This window comes from Stylophora pistillata, chromosome 8 (genome assembly GCF_964205215.1).
Source record: "Stylophora pistillata chromosome 8, jaStyPist1.2, whole genome shotgun sequence".
In the NCBI taxonomy this organism is placed as follows: domain Eukaryota; kingdom Metazoa; phylum Cnidaria; class Anthozoa; order Scleractinia; family Pocilloporidae; genus Stylophora; species Stylophora pistillata.
Window position 1 is genome coordinate 9,630,630 of NC_142526.1, and position 21,964 is coordinate 9,652,593.

The 21,964-nt window shown below is 40.6% G+C and overlaps 4 protein-coding genes across 4 annotated transcripts; all 4 read right to left on the minus strand.

Annotated features, from left to right (window-relative positions):
• Positions 1–865: 865 nt before the first annotated feature.
• Positions 866–9,171, minus strand: LOC148724873 (cleavage stimulation factor subunit 1-like). The gene is made up of 13 exons (XM_088731394.1): positions 9,059–9,171; positions 8,670–8,710; positions 7,845–7,961; positions 7,210–7,332; positions 6,637–6,712; positions 6,022–6,101; positions 5,127–5,186; positions 4,452–4,514; positions 3,807–3,839; positions 3,367–3,421; positions 2,904–2,984; positions 1,460–1,540; positions 866–1,156 (listed from the first exon to the last, which is right to left on the minus strand). The coding sequence occupies exons 1-13, from the start codon at positions 9,123–9,125 to the stop codon at positions 1,050–1,052; spliced, it is 984 nt and encodes a 327-aa protein (XP_088587520.1). The 5' UTR covers positions 9,126–9,171; the 3' UTR covers positions 866–1,049.
• Positions 9,172–9,546: 375 nt separating this feature from the next.
• LOC148724874 (uncharacterized) lies at positions 9,547–14,619 on the minus strand. The gene is given in 3 exon segments (XM_088731395.1): positions 9,547–11,471; positions 12,265–12,794; positions 14,568–14,619. Coding segments are annotated over 3 exon segments (1,464 nt in total). The 3' UTR covers positions 9,547–10,589.
• A 2,162-nt stretch (positions 14,620–16,781) lies between these two features.
• Positions 16,782–19,622, minus strand: LOC148724875 (late histone H2B.L4-like). The gene is made up of 2 exons (XM_088731285.1): positions 19,105–19,622; positions 16,782–16,869 (listed from the first exon to the last, which is right to left on the minus strand). The coding sequence occupies exons 1-2, from the start codon at positions 19,404–19,406 to the stop codon at positions 16,782–16,784; spliced, it is 390 nt and encodes a 129-aa protein (XP_088587411.1). The 5' UTR covers positions 19,407–19,622.
• A 1,580-nt stretch (positions 19,623–21,202) lies between these two features.
• On the minus strand, positions 21,203–21,682 carry LOC148724876 (uncharacterized). The gene has a single exon (XM_088731396.1). It carries the CDS (start codon positions 21,680–21,682, stop codon positions 21,203–21,205), a length of 480 nt encoding a protein of 159 aa, XP_088587522.1.
• Positions 21,683–21,964: the final 282 nt, after the last annotated feature.

Here is a 21,964-nt window from a genome sequence, read left to right on the forward strand (position 1 = left end):
AAGAAAGGAAAATACCTTTGGGAGAACTGAAGCTAAAAACCGACCAATCATCCAAAAGCGCGGGAAAGCGCGTGAGACCAAGTCGTAATTGTTTTTAGTTTAGCGTCTGATTGGTTGAGAGATTGGCGCGTGTTTTCTGGACCAATCACAAAGCGAGGTAAGGCAAAAACAGAGCCAGCCAGGATTACTTTCGACACTCAATTGAACTTTGCCCTATCACATTATCATTTTCCTTACAAGTTCATTCTCAGCTCTGTGATTGGCTAGAAAAGAGTCCCAAGCTGATGTTGTTGTGGTCTATGTCTTTACTTCTGATATAAGGTCTAACAACCAAAATATTATTGATATTTTTTCTTCTTGGAATTCATTATACTAAAGTTTCTAATAATATCTAAACAATAGCTGTGATAGAAACCGCATATCTTAGTTAAAAACACACTTCGTAAAGATGATCATTTTGGCTTTCAATTGTGCGACCTGAATTATGAATCAGTTTTCTCAGTTTTCCAAAATGTTACCTACACTTTGAAGACATAAATTCATATACTGAACCTCAACTTAAATAGTTGTAATTATAGTAATACTAATAATAATGAGAGCAATGTTAAAAGCAAAGGAGAGAGTGTCGTAAAACCAAAACCAAAGTAGTCACAAGAAAATGACTTCAGGAAACTTCAAAGCAAAACCGAAAAAACCGCTAAAAGCGCGGGTGGCCAAATCGACGTTATTTTTACTTTTGTCTCTGATTGGTTAAGAGATTTGCGAGAGTTTTCTGTGTCAATCACAGAGCAGAGTAAGGGAACAACAAAGCAATCGCACATTTACTTTCTACGCTCTGATAGTTCTCATAAATAAAACAAACACGTTAAATGGCGCTAGATTTTATTTCAAAGTCTTACAGATTAAACAGAGCCGAACGAGAAGGGTGAATCTCTGAGAGATTTAAGCAGAAATTGAGGTTGACTGTAGATTTACATTTGCATTGAAGATCGGTTAAAGGAACACGAATTCTAAGCTATTTCTTTCAATGCGATCGGTGGAGGAAATCCTTAAACTCCCTCACAGTACCAAAACCTTGCTCTGAAGTCATCGCTGCACGAGACAAACGCTGCTCCTGTGGGGGAGTGGGTGATGCATCGAATATGGTTGTTGTGACCTAAAGAAAGCACATGTATACCACAGGAATATTAGCGCATTCAGTCCCAGTCCCAGAGTTAAGTTTCGCCCTTGTAATCATGATTCCACTTCGCTGGTCTTTTTAACGTCATGTGGGGCGCGCGTGAAATGAGCGAGCTTTTCACGTGCACTTGTTTCATAACGTGGTCTTAATAAAAAACAAAATGATTTTCCGGGTTGTGGATGTTTATCATTGAATGCGTGACACATGAACAAAGACACGTAAAACGAGGCCTCTACTACCATACTTTTTACAGGAACAAAGAAACCATTTTATTTGTACCTGAACTGAGAGTTTTCTGCAGCTCTGTTGACCTCGTGTCCCAGCATGCTATACTGTTATTCGATTCGTCTGCGGCAATCACTATTAAAATTGAATAGGTTGAAAATTTAGCAAACAGAATCGCAACGTTCTATTAAGACCTACCTCTCCAATGAGCCCTTCTTGAGTAAGCCCCCTCTCAAATGAGCGCTCTCTCAGCCACCCTAAATATTCCCCACCTCTCATAAGCCCCCTCTCTACGAGCCCCCCTCGCTTAAAAGCCTCCTGTCTGGGGAACTCCTCTCCTAATGGCCCCTTTTCTCATAACGTTCCCTTTCTGATAAGCCCCCTATCTAATGAGCCCCCACTTTGATATTCCCCCTCCTGTCATTCCCCCCCCCCCACTCCAACAAGTCCTCTCCCTTGCCCCCTCTCCAAAAAGCATCCCCTTACTAAGAAGCTCCCCTTAATAATAAGTTCCCCTTCTCTTAAAAGGTTTCTCTCTCTAACAAGCCCCCCCTCTGTAATTATCTCCCCTCTTTTGTAGGTACCCCTCTCTGGCGATAAGACCCTCTGTCTTAGAAGCTCCCCTCTCTCCTATAGACTTTCCTCTCTAGTTATCTCCCCTTTGTAGTAAGTGCCTTCTCTCTAATAAGCCCTTATCTCTCGCACCTCCTCTTATCTAATAAGCTCCCCTCTCTCCTATAGGCTCCCCCTCTCTAGTTCTCTCCCATTTATAGTAAGTGCCCTCTCTAATAAGCCCTTTTCTCTCGCATCCCCTCTTATCTAATAAGCTCCCCTCTCTCTTATAGATTCCCCCTCTCTAGTTATCTCCCCTTTATACTAAGTGCCCTCTCTCTAATAAGCCCTTTTCTCTCGTATCCCCTCTTATCTAATAAGCTCCTCTCTCTTTGTCTTGTTTGAATGTGTAACTGTCTAGGTTAGATATTAGTGACGTTTCTGTCAGATCGTATTTCAGAACCTCGTGCGTCTTCACTAGTAGTCTGTGTGTACCGTCTAAGTTTGCGTTCTTGAAGTTTATCGCGTTCGTTACGAAGTCTTTGGATCATGCGTATATAACTAATCAGGCGTACAGAGAGGACAATCGGTAAGCACGTGTTTCTACCTTTCTTAGCTTCATTTCGTCGGTTATTTCTAGTTTAGTTGTTTTGCCATTTCCTGCATTCGTGTTTTTATCACATCCAATCATTGTTCGGCTTTGTCCTTTCATGTCGCTTAGATTAGATATTCTTGCTTGTATTTTAGTTTGACGGTTTTGAGCATTGGTACATTGTAATAAAGATCGGAAATCAACACGAAGTTCAAGGCTATTAATCAGTGCTTCGACGTCCTTATTTCTAATTCTGAACTTGCGGTTATGGCGCCTGGAGTCAGTTACAGAATGTTTCCAGTACTTATCATATAGATCCTAAAAAAACAACAAACATTATCAAACTGGACTCACAAAAATCCTCGGTGTGGTTGAAAACAATCTGTGTCCTGTAGTTCGACATTGTGGCGCCCATGTACATGCTTAGAGCCTTTCCTAAAATAAAATTGAACGAATTAAAACAGTCTTTGTCGGTGTATAACTGACTGTTGATGCTGAAGTAAAGGCACATTCTTTACTCCCTGTAAAAGTTCACCATTGACACACTAACACTAGTATGTATATTCTCCACACTGTTCTCTCTATATTTCCTGTGGTAATGCCAAGGAGAATTTGTTTAACAATCAGGAGCTTCTTACAGTAAATTGGTGATCATTTCCATTATTCTCATAACCTTTACATTTGATTCAAGGACGATACTGTAAGGAGAAATTAGAAGCCAGTCCCTCTCAGGGTTGAAAGATTATTTAAGGCAGAATCACAATAAAAAACAAACTAAAAACAAGTAAAAGTAAATCGTTTTGAGTTTATTAATTACCAGTAGAGAGTTCCCATAGATACACACGAGAATCTTTTTTACTTGAAACAATATACTACAAGAGAGTAAAGAGTACTGACTTGTCAAATATTTGTTATTTTCAACATTAGCCTGTTCACGGCTTTCAGGAAGTGGAACGATACGAAATCCATGCAAAGTTGTGAACAGCATGACAAAGGCAGCAGAGCGAAAACCGAGAGAGGCTCGGGTCAAGTCGTTCATTACATGACCAGACCCAAGCCTCCATCGTTTTTCCACTCCTCTGCTACCAACGCGCCATTTTTTATTGCCCTTTGTTTAAATTCCTGAATGCCTGGAACAGTCTACACTAACACAAGCTGAAATTATACCACTAGCTTTCAAGTAAGCATTTGTTGTTAGAAAAAATATCTTAAGTGCAATTGAACGAAGTAAAAAAACCATATTTTTTTTCTTCTTACCTTTCCGTTTTGAGAAAAACAAACTGAATACACCTGCAGCAGAAAACACCATCTTAGTAATTCGTACAAAGTCCTCTACACTACTAACCTCTCCATCATGGTTTGCCTGTAAGTAACTAATAACTTCACTCTGGTGTGCCTGCACATAACTACTCTCTCCATCTTTGTGTGCCTGCACATAACTACCCCCTCGACCCTGGTGTACCTGCACATAACTACAATTGCACCTTGACATACCTATACATAACTACCCTCTCCACCCTGATGTGCCTGTACATAACTACCCCGTGCACCCTGATGTACCTATACATAACTACCCTCTCCACCCTAGTACGCCTGGCATAAATAACCTCTTCACCCTTGTGTGCCTGTCTAAAACTAACCTCTCCACCCTGGTGTTTGTACAAAACCAACCCCTCCACCTTGATGTGTTTGTACAAAATTTACCTCTCCACCTTAGTGTGTTTGTATATAACTAACTTCTCCATCGCGATGTGTTTGGACAAAACTAACCTCTCCACCCTGGTGTGTTTGTACATAACTAACCTCTCAAATCTGGTGTGCCTCTACAAAACTAAAATCTCCACTTTGGTGTGCCTGTACATGACTAACCTCACCACTTTTGTGTGCCTGTACATAACTAACCTCTCCACCCTGGTGTGCCTGTTCAGATGTTGCAATACATCGATTGCTGACTCCATCCCAGATCTACAGCAAATGAAGACATGTGTTATCGTGTGTCAAGTTATTGACAACAAAAATAAGGAAAGATTTTCAACGTAATATTCATAATAATATGACCCACATGGTCCTCCCGCAGACAATCGTAAAGAAAGCCATAATGAAAGCTGACGTGTGTGCGACAGGGTGCGAGCCAGTCCGGAAAAGGTGGACTGGCCCCACACTTGCGTGGCTCTTTTGCATCTTCCGAGTTACAAAGAATCACACAAGCCATTAAGTGACTATGTCTTAAAAGTCATGAACTGTTTTGATAAAACTCAAAAGAGAACGGTAATTCAACAGGATACTCGTAATTAATAAGCTTTGTGTTGGAAGAGTCGCGAGGTTTTCTTTTCCCTAATTTAGATTTCCTTTTACAAATTGCTATGAGTGTTTTAATTTTCTCTCTCTTTTTTTCCCCGAGATGGTTGTGGAATTTCTTATGTTTTCCTTCGCGCGGGTAAATTGGCGCGCAGACGTCAAACTTACTCCCCTCGCGCATGTCCTGTGTTTGACTGACATGTTCTCTATAAAACACCTTAAACATTTTCAATAACTGCACATGCGCAAAGCTTTCACCTCTGTGTTGGTCCCACCTACCTTTATTGATCCATCCTTGCTACAAGATGCATAAAGATTAGCTGATGCAGAATATTGCACCTACAATTGATGAACGAAGCCCTGTTAACCCTTAACACCCTCACATCATGATCAGAACGCATATTCTCTACACTGTTCTCCATACATTTTCTAACGAGCTGACAAGGAGAATTTAGTCAACAATCAAGAGCTTTTTAGATGGTGATCATTTCCTTTATTCTCGTGACCTTAATGTGTGATTCAGCTGTGAAATTGTGAGGAGAAATGAAATGCTAGTCACTCTAGGTGTTCAAGGGTCAATCTTACATTCTGAATAACAAGGGCATGGACACTCTAGAATTACACGTATATCGTTTGTTTTACAGTTTACTAGTATTTAGATGATTCTCAACCTCATGCTGCCCCAGAAATCAGAATTCACTGTAAATTGAATAAATTTCTTTTTCTCTCCAGTTGGAAGCAGCATTAAGAATTGTGTTGCAAGTAAGGCTATGTTTTGTCTGTAAGAAATTGGATGTACAGGACCAGTTGTTTTTACTACCCTGCGGGGGGAGGAATTTTTGTGGTCCTTGGTTTTGGCGGGGAGCGGAAGGGGAATCAGTCGTCATCAAAAGAATATAAACGGGTGGGGCGATGTAAATTTTACAGTCAATTCACTGCGTATGCCTTTGGGGGGAGGGGCATCATAGGAATGTCACATAACCTTACAGGGTGATTGAGTAAGACATCGTGACACAACGGAAATCTAACTACTCCCCCCTCCCTTCCCCTGGGCGATAACTAATGACCAGTCCCTGGGCTAAGAGAGTCTGATGGGTAACAAATGTAGAGTAAGAGTTCTTGTTAACAGCTCACCCGTGTGATTAAAATTTGTCAAAAATAAAATTAATCATACCATATTAATAGATCCTGTGTGATATTCACGAGGGTTTGCCGGTACAAAACACTGCCCTGTGTTTGTATCATAAAGACGAACTGTAAAAAAAAACCAAATGCAAAATGATTAATATGTTTAGAGTGGATGCATGACAGCATACTCCTGCAAGAACAGGATATAAAAAGAGTCCATTATCAGCAATAATATGAAAAAAAAAAATTCTTATGAAGAATGCCATCGAATGTGTCCGAAAAGAGTTCTTATTTGGAATGGATCATCTTGTAAATTAGTTTGATTACATTAAGTCAGAATAAAATGTTTCGAGACATGCTACAAACGAAGGCCAAAGGACTTATTTTTTTTTTTTAATCTTGATGTTTAAATCGCACTCAGTAAGACTTTCACTGCTCTTTGAATTTGACTACGAGTAATCTCGTACCCAGATCCTACCATGTATTAAACGCAAAGGGTCTGGGTACGAGGAAAGACTACGCGACTACTGCTTATAGGTCATAACACAATTAACAAAAATTCAGTACACTAATTTGCAGCAATTTTCTTCTCCGTGATTTCGTGTGACGGAAAAGGACGGGCTGCTTGTAGTCTGGGATTAAATAGGAAAAAAGAACTCACTGGTTGGGTGCTCTGTGCCAACAAGAATGAAATCTCCTGTGGGATGAAACGACATGGATGTTACAACCTCGGCTTCCTGAAAGAAAAACAGATCGTAACTTGCAGTTTTTAGCAACCTCAAATAATTTAAAACTATCTTTTGCACAATGCATATAAGTTAATAGTTTGCTTCAGTAGTAGACTCAGCGGAGGGGGACTCAAGGGGAGGGGAGTGAAAGGGGAACGGGAGTGAAAGGGGGAGGGGAATGGAAGGGGGAGGGGAGTGAAATGGGGAGGGGAGTGAAAGGGGGAGGGGAGTGAAAGGGGGAGGGGGGTGAAAGGGGGAGGGGAGTGAAAGGGGGAGGGGAGTGAAAGGGGGAGGGGAGTGAAAGGAGGAGGGGAGTGAAAGGGGGAGGGGAGGGGAGTGAGTCTATGCCCCCCTTCCCGTGAGACCTATACTTATAGTGTTCGTTCAATCAAAATTTACGACCCCCTCCCTTCACCTCCATGAAAAACTCCTAGATCCAATTCAGATATCAATTACTGAATAGTTTATGAAATGTTCAGAATGTTTGCCATATACATGTAGCTTACCTGAAGGGAACGATATGCCTTTTTCACGGAGGGTTTGGAGATATCGAACAGTTTAACTGTGCAGTCTTTACTGCCAGATGCCAAGACCAAAGCGCTGGGATGGAATTCAACAGCTGTAACTTCCTGAAACAAAATGAAAACAGTAGTGTAATACATCCGGCACCCTAATGACAACAATAACAATCAAGATAAGGATCGCGTTAACGATAATGATAAAAGAGAGATTAAGCAACACCTTTATGTGAAACGGCAAACGTCAGCTTGCCCTTTCACGTTTCATGTAAAATGGCGTGAACCTTGCGGCTTTAGCTTCGCGTGAGCTCACGTCAAAGTAGATTTCAAGGCGCCCTTGTATGACTTACAAGAAACAATTCCCGTTCCCTTTTTCCGCCAATTAACTTCTACTCGGTAAGAGAAAAAGTGAAAAAATCTCCAGCACACGAGAAACGCGAAACAGGTTACTTTCCCGTTGAAACGACGAAGCGCAACCGGCGAACGTGAAAAAATGGCGGGAAAAACAAGGTCACGTGGTCACTCTTGCCGTTCACGTTTCACGTAAACGCGGAGCTAAATATGCTTACGAGCACAATTACGATAGAAATAATAAGCTTATTCTCAGCGCGTTAGTGACGTACATCCATATGGTCGTAAAGGGTCCTGATAACTGGATGATTTTCTAAATTGGTGCCAGCTCCTTGATCCTGTGTTTGTGGCATCGTGTTTTTTGCAACCATTCTCTCGACATCTAACACCTGAAAGAAATAACCCGGAGAAAGTACAGAGATAAAACGCGACCAACATTCAAACTGTGCTACACTGTATTTGCACACTTTTCAGTCATTCATTTCAATAGCTGCTTTACATTTTCACATTGGAAGAAATTAATTATCTTAAGGTCTTTATAGAAGATTGTCAAATTAAGATTCATTTAAGTGGGAATTGAGGACGAATGGTGCTAGGTGCGCTGAACTCCGCGTTGAGAGGTCCTGGTTCTAGCCCAGTGCTAGGCACTCTAGGCACTCTGTTTAAAGGAAATGAGCGAAAACGCGGGCACACGAAAAGCCGTGGGGGACTAGCAAAAAAGGCCATCACCGTGACAACTGGAACTACTGTCCGTTGTTTTTCGGCTCTTTCTCGAGTCTCGATTTACTGAGAGCCATGAACAAACCTATCTAAAATCTTTTTTTTTTTTGTCATCATGATGAAGCTCAAAACAAAACGGTAAACCAACTGTGGATATCAGTGTTTACATAAGCTTTGTAGGAAAGTCTTGAGTTTTTCTTTTCCCAATTTTTCTTTCCTTTTGATTATATTTCTAAGAACGTTTCAATTTTGGTCGCATATTTTACGTCACAGCAGTTATTGTTTGAAATTGGCGCCGTTGGCCAAAATTGATCTCCGACCTTGCACACGCCAGATGTTTGACCGATGTGTTTCATGTTAATTTTATAACAACATACCTTGATGGACGCATCCACTGAGCCTGTGGCTATCAATCGACCTAAAACAGAATAATGAAACATGTAACTTAATCATGGTCATTTTTCACTGGAGGGGGCCTAAATTCAGTGTCCTGACTTATAGGGATACTTCAAAATTATGTTTCCGAGTAAGGACTGGAACCTATCATCATTTTTCCGGTAAAGTCAGTGAAAAATAATAATAGGCTTCAGTCCGTTCTCGAAAACCTGATATTGGAGTTTCCATCTAAGTCAAGACACTAAACTCAGGCGACATCTATTTGAAATAATCAAAGTACAAACTACTCTCGATAGCCGGCTTCCGAACGGTAAAATAAAACAAAAAAACCGAAACGAGCATACGCACCGAAAAACAAACAGAATTTTACCATTTTGACTAAAACTCGCTGTTCGGCAGGCAGCCTTATGTGCTGTTACGTAATATGTTTCGTACATGGCCGCTGGAGGACTGGTAACATGATCTGGAAAGGAATGTCATGTGGTAAGTCTTCCAGAATTCTCTCATTGAATGGGAGGTTCCTCTTCATAACATTGGAACACCTTCAGGAGCGCTTTTTCCAGTCCCAATCAGTTCCCCATATTGCAGGTTCCATTGTATAATCATTATATGCGTGACCTACAATGACGGCACCTCCTTGTCTCGTACCTTTCATAGTTGTAAGCTACATTTGCACGGTAGGATCTGGGAACAAGATCAGGCACCCCTCTACATTAGTTCTCAAATGATGACTGCTCTACTTTCCGTTTTAAAACTCACGCTAACAAGCTCCTTCAACATGCGAGGGTATACAGCTATGCAACTTCCCACAAAGGATAACTGCTAGTTTGGTGACCTTAACCCCTTAATGTGAGACAATTATAACACTAGTGTGATTTATTTTCTGATAATAATGAATCATGTAACATTAATCTCAAAATCTGATAAACTATTTTGGTGGATGAAAGCCTAATAAATACTTTACATGACCTTGCTAATCATGACTATGTGCTATATTCCTCATTTAAGATATTTTACAGATCACATTCCAAAAGCTGTTACAGTGAAAGTGACAAACCAACCGTTAAAAAATGATTTAGTTTTAAATCATCTTTAAAAAGTTCCTTGATGCTTTCATCTCTTTATTTCTGTTATATTTACAGAAAGAAATTATCCTCACTGTTTCTAGCTTCAAATGATAATTTTTGATAAGTTAAATCCAAATCTTGACAGAAATTACCTGGGCATTCAGATAGTGTAAAGCCAAATACTTATGTTACAGTTGATTTCTCCATTTTGAATGTAACAGAGGGTGAAGGGAAACTGACTCAATAAGGGGAAAAAATCTTCAATATGACAGAAAAATATTGTGGCCAGTTAAAAAAAATTAACCCTAACTCCCTGAAGTGATTCATTGATAACTTCTCGCTATTGTATCCATGCATTATCCAGCAAAAAAGGAATGAGAATACTAAGACTTAACAGGTAGAAGTTATCTTGATCTAGCACCAAATTCTTGTAATTAATTTGCAAGGAAATGTGTGGCAGCTGGAGGAAGGGGGGATGGGAGGGGGGAGTTAAGAATCAGATTTTGGGAGTTATAGGTTTAATGTTTCCTTTTCTATAGCACAACTAAAACAAGGTATGTCACAGTTTCCACATTGTGAAAAGTTGACTTTCATTTTGCAAGTTTGTATTCTTGATTCTGTCTTTTGTGTCTTCTGCATTCTTAATTATCCTTTCTCTTTCCTGGTTAATCATTGCCACTTTTGTAATTTTTGTGTAACTATAATTATTATTAATAGTTATAATCAATAATTAATAAATGATTAATTATAGTCTTCTTCACATAGCATGGAGTTGCTAGTTGTACAAAATTGTCTTGAAATATCTTGATGCCAGCTTCTTGAACTCCGATGCCTTCAGTTCTGAACACTTGTCACAACAGGGTTGTTAACATGTACAACATAAATCTGTTGCCCAACCTCCAGTCCTTCAGTTTCAGGTGTTCCCCCCTGGAGCACGACAGAACTACAGGTACCATCAATCAAGCTCTCAAGTGAGAAGGTCTCCACTTCTTCAGAGCTGGAGACAGGTGTCTGCGATGATGACAGGTAGCTGGAAGAGAGTGCAGAACTCTCCCTGACCGCACGATGAATAGAACTACTGGTGGATGTCCTTGAAACCTGCAGTTCACTGTCTTTACTTCTCACAGCAGGTGACAGGCAATTTCGGACACCAGACTGTTTGTTCGATGACTTTTGACTTTGCGTCAGAGCAGCAATTTTTGATGCAACTAAATCAGTTTCAGACACTTTCCTTTCTGAGGATGTCGGAAAACTTGGAGATGAAGCAGATACTGGGGGAGACACATTAAACCTTCTACCATATGAATGTATTAAACTTGGAGATTGCGCATGACCATGTGATTGAGGGGAAGCTTCTCCTGCTGCACTAGATGTTGGCACAGCTGAATTATCAGGCAAACACAATCCAGGATTTTCACTGGAGCCAATTTCCACACTGTCTTCATCTTCATCTCCAGAATCCCCCTGGTCAGGTCGTTTTTCACCATGTTCCAGCCCTTTCAGTAAACACTTCATTCGCTCCTCATGTTTCTTCTTGGATCGCCGATCCTTAAAGTAATCACTGACACACTGTTCAGGTATGGCCAGCTGATTGGCTAAGGTTTGGCGCTTCTCCAACGAAAGGTACTTGCTGCGGTGATAATAATCCTCCATGACAGCCTTGGCTTCTGTGGGTATGTAGCGTCTTCTTTTCCTAAGTGCATCATCAGACAGACCCTAATACCACCCCAAAAAAACACATCAGCATCAAAATTTATGTCAACTCTCAAAAGTTTACAATTAATCTTCAAGGAGCTTCTCATACTCTAAAAATACCAAAATTAATGATAATTTAAAACCCAATTAACTTAAACCTCAGGGACACAAAGGTGAGAAAAGATAAGATAAGATAATGACTTTATTGTATGAGGGTAGCACGTAACAGTTTAGGTACACCTGATAACCCTGTGGCCCTCTATAAAGTAATCTAATCGATACATAAAATTAATACAACTGAAAGTAATAATAATTTGATGTATATAGCTTAAAAACCTATTGAAAAGAAAAATACATATGTATATATCCTAAAAATCCATGATAATAAAAACATACTAAAGTATCATCATTCATTTTATAAAAAGTTCATATCACTATTTTGTTTACTAAGTAAATTGTTTATAACTTTCTTTTTCAAGGCTTTGGCATTCTTTAGTTCTTTAAGGTCTTTATCTAGGCTATTCCATTCTTTGATTGATCGTACAGTAAATATTCGCCTACCTTCTGTTTCATTTTTGGAACGGGGACAAGAAATGCAGCAGAAATGCATGTAGAAATGCAGTCTTCAATTACAAAAACTAAATTAGCTTTGGTAGAACTATGCCAGGTTCTCTTTTTTACTTAAACCTGGAGTACATGAATTCTGATACATCTCCTTTTATTAAGAAGAAAGAAAAACCAGAAAGCATCCTCTCCCAGATCAACATGTATTGCACAGCGACTAGTCTGCAGAGCAAATGTGACTTTGGCAAACAAGCCTTTATTAGTTTCTTGGTCAAATTTATAGCCGCTTCTGGTGATAAATCCTTAGGCGTTCAGCCTCTGGTCTCTGAAGGAACTGCCGCATAATCTCAAAATTCATCCAACCCTTGTAGTGTGTATTGTCTTGCGGGCGCAAAAAGTTCTCACCATGTTTGAGTAGTTCAGAGAGATATCCTTGCGATTTGCCCAAGACTGCTTTGGCAAACACCTCTTCGGGAACATTATACTTAATGAGTTCAAGTTTAACTTGTTCACAAATGCTCTCTGTGTCGAGGACACGCCCATTTCCAGTCAAGGACTCTGCTGCTGCAGCGGGCTTCAGAGTTTGGGGAGGCTCTGCGAATTTCTTATCGGAAGTTATTCTTAGAATGTGATTGAGAACCATGCTTGCCGAGGGGGAATCATCTGGTTTTTTCTCTGGATCACTCTCACAATCTTGAGCTACCTTTTGAAGTTCAAGACTGCTAATGAACGACGCATCAGTAGTGGAGTTTTGCCATTCTCCACTTACTTCTTTCCACCCTCAACGGTGGTCGTTGGAAGATTTACTAGCAGGTTATGACAGAGATGGACACGCTGGTGGTGGACAACGAGCCAAGGTGGAAGTAGGCACGAAAGTTGTGTGAAACTTTAATCTGAAATCTGCTGGAAATAAGTTTGAGAGTTATAGGATCATCTTGAAATAGATTTTAAGACTAAACAAAGGGGGTAAAAAAATTGTTTATGGTGGCTAATTTACATTATGAACTCAGTTGATAAAACCAAAGTATCTGGAAAAGGATATAGAGTAGAACAGAAATCTATACAGGATAGCCCCTTCACTGGTATCAACGGGGTCCTGTTACCCACCCATCCCATACCCACCCATCCCACCCCAGGGGAGGACATCCATCACATAGTAATCTCGTGCGGGGGAAATTAACGTCTTCTACCCCTAACCGTGCAGGAGACGGGACCTCCATTTATTCGTTCCTATCCTAGAAGACTAGAACATCTAACAATTTCTTGATGTTATAGAAAGGTTGGATATTCTGCTCAATTATTTTAAGACCCTGAGTGTTGGTCCGGCCGGGTTTCGAGCCCTCGACCTCTCGCACAACAGTCCAGCGCTCTATCCATTGAGCTAACCGAGCTAACAATTTTTTGTATTATTGAGACATTTTCTGTTTCGATGATTAGTTTATTAAAAGTAACACTGACATGATGATTTCATTGAGTAACAGTGCTATCCTCCTTTTTGAGTCGTAGGCTGTTTGTAATTGACAGTATTTTTTTTTAAGTGCAATGAAATAAGCCTCAGTTAGTGAACAAATAGCCCGTAATTGCACTTTTTAAAGTTAAGCACTGATTCAGTATATATAAAAAGATACAAATTAGATATTCAATTTCATTTACTTCTTTTTGCAGATGAATAGAAATTAGGTAGTTTCCCAAAATTCAAATTCATCAATTGCACAGTTACTAATAATTAATCTGACTCAGTCAGTCTCCCTCATTTCAACTATGATAAGTCAAAACATTTTTCAAACTGGTAAAGCAGTTGTTCTACATATACCCCCCGCCCCCCCCCACTCACTCAGACAATTCTAAAGGAAGCCATAACGACAGCTGACGTGGAAGGCTGTCCGACTCCACCACATGCAAACAGCTCTTTTACATCTTTCGAGTTACAAAGAACCACGCAAGCCAGTGAATGCGTTTTAAAAGTCGAGAACCTTTTTGGTGAAACTCCAAACAGAAAATAATTCAACAGGATACTCATAATTCATACGTTTTTCGTTCGAAGAGTCTCGAGTTTTCCTTTTCCCTACTTTAGATTTCCTTTTTACAGATTTCTAACAGTGTTTAAATTTTCTTTCAAGCGAGATGGTTGATGCTTAGAGGTTAGCTGATACGGAATATTGCGCCTTAGAGTATGAAGTACATGTAAAATTGTCAGTTCTGCAACACAAGGATCATTTTCGACCGCACGCGACCCCAGAAATCAAAGTTTTTTGTAAATGAGACATTTATTTTTCTCTCGAGTGGGAAGCAGCATCAATCATTATGTTGTAAGTAAGGAAGTGTTTGGTTCGTAAGAAATGAGCCATAAATTTTCCACCCAGGGAGGGGGCAGGGAATTGTGGGGGGGGGTGTCCACGGCTCTATGGTCTGCACAGGGAACAAGGGGGGGGGGGGGCCGGAAAATCAGTCCCTAAGCAAAGAAAGTCTGAAGAATAACAATTGTGGAGTAAGAGTTCTTCTTAACAGCTGACCCGTGTGATTAGAATTTGTCAGGAATATTATTACACGTACCATACAAATAGATCACGTGAGATATTCGGGAGGGTTTTCCTGTACAAAACATTGCCCGGTGTTTGTACCGTAAAGACGAACTGTAAAAAAGGCGAATCTTTTGATCAGAGATAAGGATATTGGTTTCTTATTTTTAGACTAAGAGTAACTCCCCTTTTTGGCGAAGTCTGTTGCACAAGTAAAAAAAAAAAAATCACATCTCCCCGCAATGTACTAACACCAATTTTTTTTCACTGAGGTTTTTTTTACTCGCGCGACAGACTTCACTGAAAAGAAAGGACTGCTACTAATCTAGAGGTTTCTCAATTTTTTTTGTATCATTTTCATAATCAGTATGAGCTTCTGTGATCAGACATTTCGTCAAGATTTTAGAAAACTTAAAAGTAAATTAAAATTATATTTCTTTCAATGTCTCCGGATTCTGGATCTGGAAAATAAGTTTTACTTTTATGTTATTCCTATGCGGCCTACGGATGCTGGGATTGCTCGGAATTTTGTATGGCTCTCGCCCTTTTGGTGAAAGTGTACCTTCAGCCCACTCCCCCTCGATCCTCCCGTTCCTCCCTTTACACCCCTACATTGATATCCATATTATCCACACTGATCTCTGTGCATTTCCCGTGGTAACGGCAAGGAAAATTTGTATGATAATCAGGAGCTTCTTACAGTAGATTGGTGATCATTCCCTTTATTCTCATAACCTTTACATTTGATTTAAGGGTGACATTGTCAGGAGAAATTAGAAGCCAGTCATCCTTACGATTTAAAGGGTTCAAAGAGGAAATAGAAAGCAAACGTTTACGAACCACTTTCCTTTCATGATCAGTCTAGGGACCAGAAGCCCAAGAAGCTGCAACGTTCTACTGCAGCACGAAAGTAGAGACCTTTAGATTCGACGACGACTTCGAGGATGAGTGCAAGTTTTGGCCGCGCGGAGGCTCGCACTATTGACTGGCACTCGTAGTCGCTCTCGTCAAATTGCAACATTTAGATTTCGCAACGAGTGCGAGATTTTTGTTTACTTAGTCTCGTTCGCAATGTTAGGTCTCCTATGCCTATTTTTACCTTTTAAAAAATACCTTTTTTGCCAAGGACATCACAGACCCGGTTATCTCTAAGCTGTTCATAAAAACTAAGGTTAAAGAATTATGCAAAACTCACCTTCGCAAACTCGTCGTAGAGAGGACGACTTCTGCGAGAAATCTCGTAGTCGACAGCAAGCCGGCGACGAGTTGACCGACTTGCGTGACGGCGTGATGGCTAGTGCGCATGCTCCGTATGCGCGCGCGGAAAATCTCGTACTCGTCCTCGAAGTCGTCGTCGAATCTAAAGGTCTCTAGTAAAGCGGCTGTGAAAACAGCACTATCTTTCAGCTGTTATCTAAAATGTCCCCAAATTCCATTCTGTTTCAGTCTCGGAATTCGCAAGATTTATTAAAATACCACAAACGGTTCTTGAAGGGGTCTTATTTCTCAGTTTTATTCCTAAGAGAGGAAATTAAACACTGAGCAAACTCACGAGAAGATCACGAGCCCGTTGCGTTTGCGTTCGATATCATCCGGAAGGCTCTCCGATGGACAATAATCTAAAAAAAAAAGCTGGGTCTGAAAAACTGTAAAGAAGAAAATCAGGTTTTACTTTTAGATTCTAAAGTAGATTATTTTGGAAAAGGCAGGAAATCATAACTAACCGTCTCTGCTTCGTAATAAATAATAATCACTGTAAACAAACATTCATTTGCAGCGCGTCGCTACAAGCAAATTGTGCATCTTTCGTGACACTATTCCAAACACTGCAACATAGTGAGCGTTGCAAGGCATGCATGTCAAAAGTTAGAGACAATTTACTAGAAATTTTCTGACTGAAACACATTTCTCCTTTAATACAAGCGAAAGCAATGATAACACGACAAAAGTAAATCTAAAGTTGGTATCTTCTGTCTATGAACGGCTAGTTATTTCAACAATTCACAAAACTACAATGGAAAGTGCCATATTCATACAAAGTTATTTCAGAATAGTTTTAAAACTTGTCGATGAACGCAAGTTGTCTCGGCATTCCTGTCGTCTCAACATGTTGGATAATTTGGTTAAATCTCAACCTCGGGTTAGGTAACAGCAAAATAAACAACAACATCTGAAGACTGGTTGATCAGAGAATTATAGAGACCTCATCGCGCCCACAAAAATCCGATTGCTTTATAGTACTTATCATTCATTTGCTGCTTGTGTATTTGGTGACAGCCTTCCTACTTTCGCTGACAGTGTGCTTTGCAAGTTCGTCTAGCAAAAGTAGGCGTACAATAGTGTTGTAGAGTGTTTTAAAGGATTGCTACTTCAAGTATTTTTAGGTTTACCTTTTGTTTTATCGAGTCTCGCATTTTTACGTCTACGTGTTATTTTGGTAGATCTATAGTTTTGATCTTTTACTTTTTAGTGTGTGCTTGAACTTGGCTAAGTTCGGGGATTTCCTTCTTACCGTGCTAGACATGATTTTAATCGCTTGTTATGGTTGAGATTAATTAGTTTCATAGGTGGTCATGTTTGGGTTGGTAGAACTGACCTTGAGTTTTACCCACACTGAAGATCTTGTTTGTGCGCGTGATTCTCGTGCGCAGCTCGATCATTGGCGTTTAATTGGTTCTTTGGTGCTCGCCAAGTGCTTCAGAGCGAGCCACGCAATTTCGCCCCCCCCCCCACCCTTTTACAAAACAACGAATACACTGCGGAAACTCCCACGGTCAGCTAACCCAAACATGTCTGTGATTTTTGCTTTTAAATACGATGGCTAAAAGAGGAAGAAAAATAGCAGAAGCAGAAGCAACAGTAGAGGAGAATAAAGAAGAAAATTACAGAGTCTTGTTACCTTTCGTTAATTCGTCTAAGCGAGTTGGTAAAACCCCCCAAAAAAATTGGTGGAGGACCCGTCTTCAACAAAACCGGTGAAGCACCCGTTGTCTACATGTTGGTAAAGGACGCTTTTGGAATTCGTACAATTGTGAGTGGAACTTCGCTTTTATCAGCATGCTTTTCCGTGGCAAGCTAATTTGACTTTCTAAGTCTGAGTGATAGCCGAGTTCTTTTATAATGATCTAGTCAGCGTAGAATGTAACAGTTTATTTAGTGTATAGGGTCAGTTATCGCTGTTAATGATCAATTTCAAGGTTTGGATTTTCTATTCCGTGTCTGTAACATTTTCTCTTTATTAGTACCGTTTTCGATTACGTTGCTTTAATTTTGGGAAACTTGGCTCATGTGGTATCTCTTCAATAATCATCCTGATTACTAGGCAGCGAGCGCGAGCCCTGGCGGAAGAGGCCGTTCGCCAGGAAAATTTAGCTGTAAGTTCGGGTTCGAATGAGTGGCCAGCCCCTCCTCCACCCGTTCAACAATCTAGAGTACCATTCTTTCGTTCACTTTTTTAAATCAGCCAATAGATCTCCGAGGGCTGACACACAATCAAAGCAATTCCTACTCCTAGTGAGTGGTCTCTAGTTTCCTCTTGTATCGGTAGCCAAAGTTCTGACTCAGAGGAAGATCTTATTTGAGACAGCGGAGAGACCAGAGAAAATAAAAATGAATTACCTTATTCCATACGTGTGTTGCTTGCTCCTGGTGTCGTTATTTTACCGATTTCACTTGATTCGCGGGGGTACTAAACCTGAGGGGACCCCCGAGTTTTACAAGAAGTTTTGTTGACAAGTTGAGGTCTAGTACCCCCGCGAGTCTTGGTTTGCCAACATGACGAGGTTACCAAGCCGATTGCAACGGTCGTTGTGTCGTGTTTAAAAAGGACTCGGATGTCTACAAATGTTTTAACGTTTCACTGAGGACACGAACAGCCGCCTGGCATCGATCACAGGGCTGAGATTATGCGGCTAGAGAATCGAAATAAAAGTTCAACCTTTTCCCTTGAATTCTGCGGTGGATTTGTGGCCGTGGGTACATTTTAGCTCGGGATTTTTTACTTCGTTCGGGAGGCTGTCTGGACAGAAGTGTTTGGCCTTGTCTTCTCTTTAGGAAGAGAAAACCAGGATTAAAAAAAAAAACGATTAAATCAAGTGAAAACGGTAAAATAACGACACCAGGAGCAAGCAACACACGTATGGAATAAGGTAAGCCATTTTTATTTAATATTTTCACTTTTAACTATCTCTATGGCTATCTTGTAGAAAATCCCATACAGATCCTTATAAATCGATGTGCAAATTGTGTTCCTTGTGTGGTTCTCAAAGAGAGCTTGGGCCGCCTGTGCTCAAATCAGTTGTCTCTTTCACCAGCCTATGCAGAAATGGAAGACCAAGTTAGTCAGTTATGCCAAGTAGTCGAACGAATGCAAACTTCGGTTAATTCACAAAATGGAAGCGGCAGTGTGGAATCGTCAGTTACATTTCCAATTTTTAGAGGTGACGAATCGGAACACGCTCATGAATTTGTAAGCAGTAGCAGAAGCAACAGTAGAGGAGAATAAAGAAGAAAATTACAGTCTTTGTACCTTTCGTTAATTCGTCCAAGCGAGTTGGTAAAAACCCCCAACAGTAGTTTGGATTTCGCGGGAACTCATTGTCGACTTCTTTGCGTTCTTTGTCAAGCGAGATGCCTCCGTAGCTGTGAGCTCGAAGATGTCGCTAACGAAGGATTTCATGACGCCCATGGCTATGGTTGTGATTCCAGTATCAGGATGAGCTTGCGTCAACACTTTGTAAATGTACAGCGAATAACTTTCCTTTCTCTTCACCATCTTTTTCTTCTTGTCGACTGCAACACCGGATTTCATTGTACCAGCTTTCTTCTCGGCTGAAACACCATGGAAAGGTTTACGTAATTTCGCCCCGACCATGGCCAGACAAAGGCTCACCCTCTGCTAAACCACACTCTTCGATACGCCACCAACTTTAGTGTTACATTTTAAATCGCAAATTCGCAATACAAAGTTGCTTTGCTGACAATTTTATAGCACTTATGCTGACGATGAATTAGATTTCACTAAGAGATCAAAATCCTCGATCAGTTACCTCTGGAAGTTGAATCCAAAGGTTACGAGGTCAACATGAATTTTGTGATTGAGGGATTTCGATCCGAACTAACGATGAAGCTACTAGTTAGAAAACTCTCGACATCTCTCCACTTTTCAGACATCTTATGGATGTTAAAAAGAACCAAAAAAATACCTGCCTGCTGCTCGTGGCCACAACCACACTAAGGCGTTTTCAAAAATGTCAGTGAGGGAAGGTTAATATTTTCACCCAAACTCAATGTTTTCGTTTTGCTGTCGATTGTCCACATCAATGCATTTGCGACTATCCTAAATAATTAAACACATGAAAACGCAATGGGGAGCGACAGTAGATATGAGACGAATTTTTCAGTCGACGTTTTTAAAAGCCTCCTTTTTCACTTGTCCTCGTAGAAAACGGAGCGTTCAAAAATCAGTGCTGTTTCACAATGATACTTTTTTGACCGGGTCTGGATGGGGTAAACTGACAACTGACAAATGGCCGAAATTTTTACTGACAACAGACAAAAGCCCGGATCGCCCTAAATATCCTAAAAACTGGATGTAAATTAAGAACATTTGATTTATTTTGTTCAATGAAAGTTTACTTTCCATTGCATATCAGTAGGAGTAGAGCAGAGTGAGATAGATAGATAGATGGATACATGGTTTATTACAAAATAAAATACATTGCAGCCGTAGGCTGAATTGCGTGCTTTTCACAATCTTTGAGTATATAAAACTATAGAAGACTAAAAATTACAAAAATGCTAAGACCGAAATAAAATTACTAATATAACAAATATAACTAATATACAGCAGTGGAATAGCTAAAAATCTAGGTTAGCACACGCGCGCATAACCGGGATTAATGAAGATTTAAAACGATCAGTGCGAAAGCGCGGCCTGTTAAAAACGCGCCGTTGTCTAGTATTGTAAGCTGAAAGATTCCTATCTGGCAGCGAATTATATAATTTGTGAGATGGATTTGAGACAGACAAAAACAGATCCGTACATAATTTCATGCGGCTGTCATAGAGGGAAGCTAAACCGTGCCTTTCTAAAGAGTCATGGTTTGACAGCTCTGGTGAAATGATAGATAATGTGCGTCTTTGGACCCTTTCAATGTCATCACTAAGATACGCAGGTAACGCATGATGGAATATTTGTGCGCAGTTTTCCAGAACAGGACGTATAGTTCTACAATGAAAATTAATCATGTCATCCGCTAGAACGCGGGCTCTCTTCAGGAGGACTAGAAAGTATAATCGTTTGTTTGCTCTTTTTATAACATCATTGACGTGGTTGTTCCACTTAAGGTTACACGAAATAGTCACGCCTAGGATCCTAGCCGACTCTACCGTCTCTAATTCTTTGCCATCTACCAAGATGGAAGTGAAATGGTGTTTCTGCCTTTTGTAGTCGATGACCATAACTTTGCATTTGTCAGCGTTAAGCTGCATCTTCTGTGCTTTGGACCAATCCTCCACCACTTTAACAGCGGTTTGGGCGTCACCTAATGCGTTACGCGGGACGATCTCTGCCACCGTCGTGTCATCAACACACTTCCAAGTTTGAACCTGGGGAATTCTTAGATCGTGTATCATTAGCAAGAAGAGCAATGGCCCCAATTTTGTCCCCTAAGGTATACCAGCTGGTACGGGACCCCACTCAGAGAAACGATCAGCAGATAATTTTACGCGTTGGTAGTGATGCACTAAGAAGTCGACTACCCAACGTGCTACACCCCGAGGGATATCAAGACTGTAAATTTTGTGAGTGAGTAGTTGATGGTCAATGTAGTCAAAAGCTTTGCAGTAGTCAAACAGGACCACCCTGACTGCAGATCCCGTGCCATCAGTTGCGCGCGTCCAGTGATGGAGCATGGACGTCAGAGCTAGGGCCGTGGAGGATTTCGGTAAGGCTCCAAACTGGTCGGGATCGATAATTTTCAACACAGCCGGACCGCTGAACGCAGATACCACGAAGTCTTCGGCTAATTTGGACATTATTGGTGTGAGGGAAATGGGTAGTAAGTGCTTGTTAATGACTTCGACAGGTTTCTGTTTAGGAATGAGTACCATATCCGCCAGCTTCCAAGATGGGGGAAGTTGTAGCATTTCGTAAAGAAATGTTGTCCCATTTCGTTAATAATTACCGCATGAGCCATCCACATCAAGGTCAAGTGTTACATATCAGTTATATGATCTTTGATACCTAACTCGATCGTCAACTTACTCGAAGGCCGTGAATGCTGGTATTTTAAGAGTTGTTGTAAGCTTTTACCGAATTGAGTCGGAAACGGCATTTGAGCGTCACAGAAGTCGCATTCCTATCAAAGATTTTAAAACCGTACTGGCGCTCAAAAGCACCTTACTTCGTTCCTTGGTCTAAAGGAGTTG